Source organism: Callorhinus ursinus, unplaced genomic scaffold (genome assembly GCF_003265705.2).
Source record: "Callorhinus ursinus isolate GAN/ISIS: 27379988/994484 unplaced genomic scaffold, GSC_fseal_2.0 scaffold32, whole genome shotgun sequence".
NCBI classification, from domain to species: domain Eukaryota; kingdom Metazoa; phylum Chordata; class Mammalia; order Carnivora; family Otariidae; genus Callorhinus; species Callorhinus ursinus.
In genome coordinates, this window is record NW_027397094.1 from 14297660 (window position 1) to 14309393 (window position 11734).

The 11734-nt window shown below is 48.2% G+C and overlaps 1 protein-coding gene across 1 annotated transcript in view; it reads right to left on the minus strand.

Moving 5' to 3' along the window:
* KCNK1 (potassium two pore domain channel subfamily K member 1) overlaps positions 1 to 9104 on the minus strand; it is a 45129-nt gene extending 36025 nt beyond the window's left edge. The window contains exon 1 of the mRNA XM_025850767.2: positions 8663 to 9104. Within this exon, the coding sequence (XP_025706552.1) occupies positions 8663 to 9017 (355 nt within the window). The 5' untranslated portion in view covers positions 9018 to 9104. The remainder of the gene's footprint in view (positions 1 to 8662) is intronic.
* Between the last annotated feature and the right edge of the window lie 2630 nt (positions 9105 to 11734).

An 11734-nucleotide genomic window follows, 5' to 3' on the forward strand; every position in this document is an offset into this window, starting at 1 on the left:
GGAACCCTTTAATTCAACGCCATTCTGACGCTATCTACTTGGAGACAGCATCAGATCCCGCAGGTGAAGGGCTCAGTCCCACCAGACTGGGGCACTTGAGACACCTGTCAAGTCCCGGTGGTCCGTGTATTTCTGACTTAGCAGCCGTAAATCTGAGTTCCTGCGATCCCTGCCTCGGGGTCAGTTAATTTGCTAGAGCAGCTCACGGAGCTCAGGAAAGGAAAACAGTCTGTTTGCTAGGTCACTGGTTTATCATAAAAGGATGTAACTCAGGAATAGACAGAGGGAGAGAGGTACATAGGGCGAGGTTGGGAGGGTCCCAAGTGCAGGAGCTTCTGTCCCTGTGGAGTTGGGGCGCGTCCACCTCCTAGTGTGGATGTGTTCACCACCGAGGAGCTCCCCGAATCCCTTGCTATTGGGCTATTTATGGAGGCTTCCTCATGATGACAGGACAGAGGATTAACTGCATTTCCAGCCCCTTTCCCCTCTCTGGACGATGAAGGTGGGGCTGAAAATTCCAAGCTTCTAATCATGCCTTGGTCTGTCTGGTGACCAGCCCCCATCCCGGAACACAGGCCGAGCTGCCTTATAGAACAAAAGATTCTCCTGGCCTCTCATCAGGAACTTACAAAGGCTTTAGGAGGTCTGTGCCAGGAACTACGGGGCAGAGACCAAGATGTATCTTCGATTATCTCCCATGTAGTCATCTTATTTACCTTAGGTCCTTCCTCCTGCTAGACAGACATCCAGGAGGTCAAGATCCCTAAGTGCCTGGAGCAGTACCTGGTGAACCTAAGTGCTCAATAAATATTTGCTCAAGAATGCACACCTCTCTCCTCTCTTTAGATCACTCAGGGCCTTCCACAGTGTACTGAGGATATACGAGGCACTCAGAACTGTCTTTACATAAATACCTGCAGAAATTACTGAAGCAACGTGGGCCTGTTTCCTTATCAAGACAATGAAATTAGATCTAAGGTCTCTTGAAAATGAGTAACATCTTTAGAAATTTCCTCCTTTTACAAAAGAGGAAATAGATTCAGACACGGGAAGAAAATGTCCCTTCCTCTGCACTTATTGAAGACCTACTGAGTGCTAGGAATGCAACATGAGGCCAAGACAGTGCTCATTCTCAAGACCTCTCTTTCAGGGAGACAGACATGAAAACAAATCATTTCCGTCCAAGGTGGTAAGTGCTGTAACAGGAGGAATGGAATATTCCAGTATAAGGTGGTATACAAGACGTCATGGGGACCCACAGGCAGAGGAGAAAGAGCAAGAACAAAGGGGGTGTGGGTGTGGGAGGACAGGGAGCAGAGCCCACTTCTGTGCAGGCCCGGGAACTGTGGGTGCCCAGCTCAGCATGGCCCAGGGCGGCACTCTTCCCTGGGATACGGGCACCTCTCCACCCTCCCCGCCCCTCCCCTCCTCAGTGCACGCTTGGACCAAAGGTCTCCCCCCTCAGACAGTGTTGCAGACTCAAACCAGAGCCTGAAAAAATCTCGAGAGGCTTCCATAAAGCTGAATGGAGAGGGAGCTAAGGTGTCACCCTGAGTAAACAGCTTAACTTGGGTCCCATGCCACCTAAGCATTCACAAGGGACAAGCATTCTAATTAGGCCTCCAACCCTTCTTTCTTTCTTTCCTTTCTGTTTTTTTTTAGTTGAAGTACAGCTGACACACAACATTCACAACATTACATTACTAACAGGTGTACAACACAGCGATTCGACAAATCTGCACTTTAATTCTTATTTCTAACCTGCTATCCACTGACCACACTCAGAGAAATAAAAGACGCGCGTTTTTTTTTTATTGCGCGTTTTTGTTTTCTCTGCTCTGCACCCACCAACCATGCCCATATTGACTTTACATTACCAGGGTCACTGAGTCCCTGGGGAGCTTTCTGCCTAAAGCTCATCACCAGGTACCAACAACTAAAGCTGCACAGGCTTCAGAATGTAGGTTTTTTCATTTCACAAAGCAAGTCAACCCTAGCCAGAGTGCCCAATGCAAACAGTTAGAATCTGATGGGGGAAGCAGGCAGACAGTGGCCGGTGAGGAAACACTGCCAATGTCAACCACAGGCCAATTAATCTCTTTGGTATAAGAATTGATTACGTTTCACAGATTAAAGAACGGAAACATGACTACAACTAGAAAATACGAGACTGCTGGTCTGACTCATGCCCAGGGACAGAATCACAGTCCTTTCAGCTCTGCTTCCTCTGTCTATGCCTCCAAATCCCCCTTCTCCCCATTCTTCATTTCGACCTTGGGTCCGGGGCATGGCCCTGCACCCACAGAGAGTGCCCACCAACTCTGAGGACAAGGAATCCGCCCAGAATGAATAAAGAAGTCAGAGCACGAACTGAGTCTGGGAGACAGAAGCATCACGGAGGTCTAGAGGACACCCCCAAAGTTGCCTGCTTTCTGATAAGGGGACAACCCTTATCTCCCACCGGTAACAGACAGGATGATCGTGGCAAACTCAGCAGAGAAGTTAAACACTCCAGCATCCCATGGATTTGGCTACAGTTGGGCTCGAACGATGTCTCTTGAGAATAAAATCTAGCACAGTGCAATTCTATGCCAAAGAGAGGGTAGGATATAGACAGTCTCTCTGAACCCAAAACCGACTTGCAGGTAGTTGAACCACGTGAAATCGCCGTATGGGTCAAAACAATCAAGCACCAGCAATTTCACATGCTCCGAGCTTAGAGTCCTCTTCTGCACTACGGACAGCAGATGCTCTCCCCACCAAGAGAAGTCCAAGGAGCAGCATCATAAAACAACTTGCCCTGAGAGGCACCAGATATCCCAGTAGATTACTGGGACCATAGAAAAGTATATTCTTGACAAGATTTACAGTTAAGTCATAAAAGCAAATGCATAATTTCTTTCCAGTTACTGTCATTTACAATGGCAACAGTAATGTTCCAAGGGTCATAAAACAGACATAGATAACAGTAAATTTATAGTTTTGGGGAAAAAAAAAACCCTTCAAAATGCTAAAGAACTGATGTTTTATGGACAGGGATGGGCCTACACAGTAAGCACTAGTCTCTCTGACCATCACTGGGTGGAAATTTATCTAGGATTTATTACACGTTTCTCTGCCTTCTTAAATAGAGGCATACTGAAGTGTTATTCTTGATAATTCAGGGATATCAATTATTCTGCTGTGTTCTAAGATAATGATGCCTTATTCACGCATATGAAGTTGTTGGTTGCAATGGCAAAGACATAAAAATTCTGTTTCTTGGGGCAGCTAGGTGGCTCGCTCGGTTAAGCGTCTGCCTTCAGCTCAGGTCATGATCCCGGGGTCCTCGGATCGAGCCCTGTGTCAAGCACCTTGCTCAGCAGGGATCTGCTTCTCCCTCTGCCAGTGCCCCTCCCCAGCACCCCTGCTCTCTCTCTCTCCCTCTGTCTCAAATAAGTAAAATCTAAAAAAATAAAAAATAAAAAATTCTGTTTCTTGTGCTCCTATATTTGTGTTTGTTTGTTTTAGTGCAACAACAACAATAACAACAAAAAAACCCACACAAGACAGTACTTCTGTGTTAGTTTACTAGGGATGTGACCTTTCCCTTAGGCTTGCCCAGAGCTGTGCCTTTCCTTCTTTAATCTGTTAGGGTGTTCAAAACCAGATAATTAAATTTGTTAGAACTAGACATAAAGGCTCAAAACCAAGACCAAAGGCTCTCCTGTGAACAAAGAGCGCAAACTTCAGCATGTGGGATTTTAGATCTCTTTCAGCTGATAGTTTGCTTATTTGTTTCTGGTGGAATTTCTTTCCTCCTTGGCATTTCTGTTCCAGATATAATACAACACTTGCCACACACCTTAGATGAGGCAATCCTAATATGAGGTGTGGCTTTGTCAGCATTAAAAAAAAAAAAAAAGAGGCAGTGTCATAAATTTGACCAGAAGATAGTGACATCCTATGATAAACAATCATTTGCTCTGGAAGTGTTTGGGATGGTAGCAACTAATTTAAATTCTGCATACCACTGGAAAAAAAAAAAAAAAAACAAGAAACAGCACAAGGAAGTCTCAGATGCTAAACTGTCTTATAGAAAAAGTTTTCCAAAAGGAAGTATAGAACTTAGCACCCCTTACTCCAAGTTCCTTCCAGGTCTCATCTGAAAAGTGGGGTTCCGCAAACTTTTTCTGCAAAAGGCCAAGCAGCAAAATGTTTAGGTTCTGTGGACACACGTGGTTTCTGTCACAGAGACTCAACTCTGCCGTTCTAGCTGCGCAGCAGGCAGAAACAGCACAAAAACAAAGGGCTATATACGGACATGAAGCTTTTATGGACACTGAAATCTGGTAAATTCCATAAACCTCTCATGTGTCCGGAAATATTACTTTTCTTTTGATTTCTTTCTCTTTTTTAAAAAGATTTTATTTGAGAGAGAGCGTGCATGAGCGAGGGGAGGGGCAGTGGGAGAGGCAGACTCCCTGCTGAGCAAGGAGCCCGAAGTGGGATTCGATCGCTGGGATCATGACCTGAGCTGAAGGCAGACCCTTAACTAACTGAGCCACCCAGGCGTCCCTTTCTTTTAGGATTTCTTTTCAGACATCTGAAAATGCGAATCCCATTCTTAGCCGGGGCCAGACAGGAACAGGTGGTGGGTGAGGTCTGGCCCAGAAGCTATCATTTGCTCACTGCTATTAGCTTCCAAAAGCTCAATACGTACTTGTTGTGAACAATAACCCGTTTCTCCTACTGAAAACAGTTTGAAAACTCAGGGTCAACCTGGCACCCCCATCTCCTTCTCCCACCTTCTCTTCCTGACAACAGCCAATATGCTGTAGCAGCTCCCTGACTGACTGAATCAAAGGCCACTGCAAAAGCCCAATTAAGTTCCTTTTCTGAGCACTTTATTTTTATTTATTTTTTAAGTAGACTCTACACCAGGCACGGAGCCCAGTGCGGGGCACGCGGGGCTTGAACTCACAACCTTGAGATCAAGACCGGAGATGAGATCAAGAACTGGACACGTAACCAGCTAAGCCACCCAGATGCCCCTCTGAGCACTTTAAATAAGAGTTCTAAAACCTCTCTTTGTAAAAAGGGACAAGGCAGCATCCTGATACAAGGCACCAAACTGACAGCAACCAGACCGAGCTATCACCTGGACCCCTATTTACAACAGAGCAAAAGGAAGTGGCGGCCTGAGAGTCTCCTGCACACAAAACGATTTTTACCAAACATGGGCATGATAGAACCCTGCTTAGGGGGATGAATAAAGAAGCAAACTTACAGTACATGGACATGACAAACTGTTCCTAATTATTTCTTACTTCCCAAGCGTCACCTAGATGTTCCTTCATCCTTGGGGGGAAAAAAAAAATCACAGTATTGATATGTGGAATTTGAGAAACAAGACAGAGGATCATAGGGGAAGGGAGGGAAAAATGAAACAAGACGAAACCAGAGAGGGAGACAAACCGTAAGAGACTCTTAACCTCAGGAAACAAACTGAGGGCTGCTGGAGGGGAGGGGGGTGGGAGGGATGGGGGGGCTGGGTGATGGACATTGGGGAGGGTATGTGCTAGGGTGGGCGCCGTGAATTGTGTAAGACTGATGAATCACAGACCTCTACCCCTGAAACAAATAATACATTATATGCTAAAACAATAAATAAAAATCAGAGTATCAAAGTTATGTGGGAAATACCTCAGTCTATAACGCCTCCTTTTGCTTTTTTTTTTTAAAGATTGTATTTATTTATTTGACAGAGAGAGAGACAGCGAGAGAGGGAACACAAGCAGGGGCAGTGGGAGAGGGAGAAGCAGGCTTCCCGCCGAGCAGGGAGCCCGATGCGGGGCTCGATGCGGGGCTCGATCCCAGGACCCTGGGACCATGACCTGGGCCGAAGGCAGATGCTTAACGACTGAGCCACCCAGGCGCCCTTCCTTTTGCTTTTATACAGCCCTTCCCTCTGGAAAGGTAAAAGGGTACCACACTTTCTCCTTCCATCCCCATACAGTTCCCTCATAGGTGCTGCTGTATCTTTTTTTAATCCAAGAGAAGTAAAGAGATGTTTGGTTGTTTGAAATAATTCACAGAGTCCTTGGCTGAGCAGAGATGGAAGACAACATCCCTGCATCCCCAGCCTAAGTCTTCTTCTAAAGAGACCCTGAAGACTTTACCAGTTCCTCACACACATGAGAGCTTGTACTGTCTGAGATGAGAACTTTCTGCCGTAAGCCCATTCGTGTTCCTGTGTTAGAGTGATTTCTACCAAGAACAGCAACTTTGTGATGCCCACCATCACAGCTCTGGACAAGCCAGGGCTTGACTGTACTGACAGACTGGGGGACAATTAGCTCAGTGATTGCCATCGACAGTGCTAGGAGAGTTAAACAAACAAAACCACAACATGCCTTATATCTCCCTGAAAGAGAAGCATGAACCACAATTCCACTTTAACTTGTCTGGTATTTTTCCAGAAAACATTTTTCTAGTAATGAAGCAGACTGGCTTCATTCGACAAACTGTGTCTGACCCCCTGCCACCACACCAGTGTGTTGATACCACCTGGGACATCGAAATGTGCCAGATCCTGGGTCAACACAAAAATGTAGATTATTCTGAAGCTTAATGGAACTCTATTTGAATGAATAAAGTCAATTCTACCAATGACAAGAATTCATTGATTTGCTGACTTTACAAACCCGAGCGGCACATTTTTTATCTAGTGTATCCTTAAGTGCCCCTTGCACCGATTTCCTAAGTGAACTCTTGTTTTGCATTAAAACAGCCCTTCTTGGTAACTACAATGTAATCTGAATACCAATAATAGTACCACTTTTTTTTTTAACAGGCACTACAGTTTTCCTAATTTTAAAAAAGGGAGGAGAGGGAACCTGGGAAGTCTCTATTCAAGATGTAAACTCCTATTTTTGAGATTTAATTGGCTTTAATTTAATATAACGAGATTAGGCATGAGCTGTGTCAGTCATGCCTAGTGACTGACCCAGTAAAAGCAAACACATTCTTTTCCTCATAACACTGTTCCCATCGGGTTCTGTCTTTAAAATACCATTACTTAGAAAACACTAAAAGTGATAATTACTCTTCACAATGTTTAGTCAACATTGTGACCCAGTTGGAGACCTTCTGTAGCCAGATGGAAACACTCAGTGCTGCAGAGAATGAATGATTTTCAATTTAGAACCAATGTACTGCAAAGGAAAAGCATGGTGACTTCTAAATGATCCGAGGATGGGAGCCCGATAAAGACAATGGAAGCAGCCCTTGTCGAAATAAAACTAAAGACTGGTGTTGGCAAAGTTGAAAAGACAGCAGGGCTTGTTCGGCGCTAAGTTTAACATAGTCTCTAGAATATTACAACGCAAGCTGGAATTAAGTTTAGTAATGCACCCCAGACTTCTGAAATCATTGTTTTACAGGATCTATATGGAAAGTGTACTATTACTCAGTACCACTTATTACCAAAACAATCAACTGGGTTTAGCCCAAGGGGATTACAAAGAAACGCTGGGAGCTGCCGAGGGGGTGGAGTGAAGGAAGAATTGTTGCAACACAAAATTGATTCACCCGCTCCGGAGGTGGAGGTGGAGGTGGGGTTGGGGGCGGGGTTGGGGGCGGGTCCAGTATTCGTTGCAGGGATTAAACGGGCCCCAGATTCCAGGACTACCCTGGTAACTAGGAAGTGTGTGACCTTGTTCAAGCTAGTATGGACTGTTGAAAGATCTGATCTCCTAGATAAAAAAGGGGACTTCGCGGAAGGTTCTTTGAGATACTTTCCAGGGTTCAAATATATACATTTATAAATATCTCCAACCAAGTGTGTGTGCCTCACTCAGCCCCTGGGAAAATTCAGCCTTCATTCATCTAATCCGACACAGCAAGGGCGCCCTGGGGCACGCGCGGGCCTCCGCCCTCACCCGGGGACGCTCCTCCATTCGTGAGCGTCCTGCGGGGTGAGTAGTGCGGGGGGAAGTGTCGCTGCGAAGTTTTAAGGGTGGCCTCGCACACCTAAAGTTGAAAAAACTGCTGAATCAGGGTGCCCCCATTTTGCCAGATCCGAGGCGATCGTGATGCTCCCTTCCCTCACCGCTCCTCCTACTCTGAAAAGAAACCGGATCCGCCTGTCCGCTCAGACAGAGGTCACCTGCGAAGAGCAGAGTGATGTCATTCGGCTACCCCTACAACCGCCCCCAAAACAGCAAAGTGCCGAAACACTAGGTTATCACCAAAAGAGAGGGCACCCTCGGGAAGGTGACCCTACAGCGCAGCCTCGATCCTGCGGGATGGGCTCAGGAGGAAGGTGAGCGCGCTCGGAGCAGTGGATAGTTTCCAGCATCCCCTCGCCGCGCCGCGGGGCGGCCGGGATGCTCCCGATTCCTACCGGTCAGTCAGGTTTAGGGTACCGCGAAAAATGCGACGCAGCCCTTGAAGCCCCTCTAGCCCCCCAGGCCGAAGGCTTTAGGGACGACCACTCCCCAGGAGTTACGGGCGGCAACACCCAAGGCGTGTTCTGTGGCCTCGGCGCCGGCTTCCGGCTCCGCGGGATGTGAGCGCCGCTGGAGGGCCCAGGGCGCCCGGGGCAGGGGGGAGACGGGCTGAGGGGCCGGGGCGCCGGGCCAGAGTGGCCGCGGCGACCGGCGCCGCGGCGGGCCTCTACCTGTGGTGGAGAGCACGGTGCTGGCGAAGAAGAGCGCGGACGTGAAGTCCCAGTTCCAGTTGCCCGAGGCGTTGCTGAGCACCGACACGCCGTAGTTGCTGGCCTCCAGCACGCGGCCCAGGAACTGCTCGAGCTGCTGCTCCGACAGGCACTCGTGCTCCTCCAGGAAGCGCCGCTTCAGCTTGCGCAGCTCCTGGCGCAGCAGGTCCTCGTAGGGCAGCTCCACCGATGAGAAGACCACGGCGCCGAAGACCAGGTAGAGCAGGTAACCGAGCACCAGGAAGGCGAAGCACCAGGCGGAGCGGTGCCGCTCCACCAGGCGCACGCACGAGCTGCCGGCCAGGGACTGCAGCATCTTCCCCCGCCGCCGCCGCCGCCGCCGCCGCCGCCGCCGCCGCAGCCACAGCCGAGGCCCACACCGCAGACCGGCCCGCGAGCGGCCCGCCGCCCCTCCGCAGCTCGGCCCCGCCCCGGCCCCGCCCCGGACGGCCCCGGGCCCGCCCCCTAGCCCCGCCCCGGGCCCACCCCCCCTCCCACCGCCCACTCCCCGACGCGCGCCCTCCGCGCTCCCTGGCGGCGCGGTCTGCCTGGGATTGGCTCGCCCGGGAGAGGTTTTTCTTCCTTCTTTTCCTGTTTTCCGGCAATATAAAAGGCCCCGATGATGTGGCGCTGACGTGGTTGCCGGCTCAGGTAACCCGAGAGTCGGCCGAGACCGCGTGGCAAACTTGGCCGGACCGCCCGGGCTGAGCGCGCGGCTCGGGTGCCCCCGCCCACCGCGTGGTGCAGCGGAGTGGGCGCGGGTCGCTGGCGCCCAGACCCCCGGCCCCGCCGCCGCAGGCACCTCCTGCTCCCTCCCAGGTTGTGTAACCAAACCCGGGCGGACCGCGAGCGGGGTGTGACAGACTGTGTGGCAGTGCGCTGCCTGTCCAAGCCTCCGTTCCCGCCTACACCAGTTTCCCACCTATTTTTTCTTAATCAGATCCTGTATTACGAAATAGCGAGCTCTAGAATTCTTTCCTTCGTCTGTGTGCATTACTGGCCCGAGGCTCGAGCAATCTGGTGCAAAGATGATGGTGAAAATATCAAAACCTCAGGGTTGGAAGGCACCTTGGGTCATAGAAGTCTCCTCCCACCGCCCACCCCCCAGAGAATCTGAGTATAGGAGAGTTTGGGAAAAGTCACATTTCTGACCTCTCGCTATTTAAGACATGAAGAGGGAAGCAAGGTCCCAGTGTGCCAACTAACAAGAAATGGAGCTTTCCCAAGTGTCCTTTTTAAGGTGACAGGGTCAGTGAGCCACCTTACTGGGGGTGAGAGTAAACACTTGTGCACCCTTTTGGAAAGGCAATTTGGCAATACATTTCCAGAGCCTTGAAGCATTTCTGTACTCTGATTCCATGATGTGTCATAAGAACAAATTATCAGGCAAAGATTTATAGACAAGGCTATTCATAAATAACAAATGGATATTATATATATGCAATACGTATATGTGTATATATTATGAAATGAGTAAGAATCCCGAACAATCAAAATGTTTCAAGTAGGGGAATGGTTAAATAAATTATGGTATCTCTACAGAATGGATATCATATAGCTATAAAAGGTGTATTTGAAGACTATTGAAGCCTACGCGATCTTATGTATTGAAGATACACAGTCTTATGTGTAGAATCTCAAATACATCAACTGGCTCCAACAGTTGTCTTTGAGTGATAGTGGAGCGCATAGGTGACTTTTATTTCTTGTACATTTTTATAGTTTTCAAATTTTCTGCAGAAATGTTTTTTTTCCATGCAATCTTTTAGGCGATGGAGTTCTATTTTACAATACAAAATACAAATATTTTATATCTTTGAGATTCTCCCAGCTGAACCTGACCTAAGTCATGACATAAAATAACACGGTTGCTGTTTGCAGCCATTAAGTTCTGAGGTAGCTGTTTGTGTACTGACGGATACCCGGAACAGCATGCATCTCATTTCTGCTGAACTTGACAAATCATCATTAGAAGGTTTCTTCAGATGACTTTGTCATTGTCTCCTCTGTTTCACTTCTCTGACTTAGACTCTGCCCCAGGTCCATATTACAGCTGGGCCAGGGATCCCAAATACTTTTAAATCATATGTTACAGTCAGACTACTGATAGAAATTGGAAATGCCATGTGAGTGGTCTGGTGGGGACCAGACCTAGGTCTTGCCCTGCAGGGTGAGATCTGTGTAGCGGAGCCTGGAGGTGGGGGTGGGCTGAGGAGCGAAAGTATTTCTGTGGCTTTGGCTCTCAGAGTGGACCTGAGTCTCGAGGATTGAGGTTGGCTGTCTCCCTTCCTCTTCTTGGCCCAATGCCCTGGACACGTTGTTCACCTGTCATCGGGGAAGTTGACAATCTCAGTGATGTCAGGACTAGGATTTCTGTCGACTGGCTACTTCCCTCCTGTGACCAGGCCAACTGGAGCCGACATCTCTGACACCGTACCCCGACCTAAGCATGGCACAGGTCATTGCACGCATTTCCCAGAAAAAAATAGGACAATGGAAGAAAACTCAGAGGAAAGGGTGAAGATTCACAAGAGGGGAGCAAGGGTTGGGATGGGAGGCAGTGTGGTGGGCGCAAGAGGAGGTGGGACTGCTTTCTGCATTGGTGTTCATGTTAATTGGCATAATTTGGAGACAAGTGACCAAGCTTTGTGAGAAATAAACCTTGCATTTGGCACAGAGCCTTGCAAGTTAATCAGACATAGAGATAATGATGTAAATGATCACTGTTGTGCTGTATGATAATTAGGCATAAATGGCAAGCAGTTTCTGTGAATAGGTTTAATTCTCTCAATAGGTTGAGATGATGAGAACAATTTGTAGAGATGGTAGCTCTATAGGAAAGTCTTCCACTTTCAAAAAGTGAAATTCACAAACACAGTATTAGGGAAACCCAGCCCAGCAGCAGCAAGTGCAAAATATTAGCGTTTGTAATTACTTTTCTGGGTTTACACCCAAAAGAATTGAAAGCTGGAACTCGAAGAGGCATTTGTGCACCCATGTTTACAGCGTTATTCACAGTAGTCAAGGTAGGAA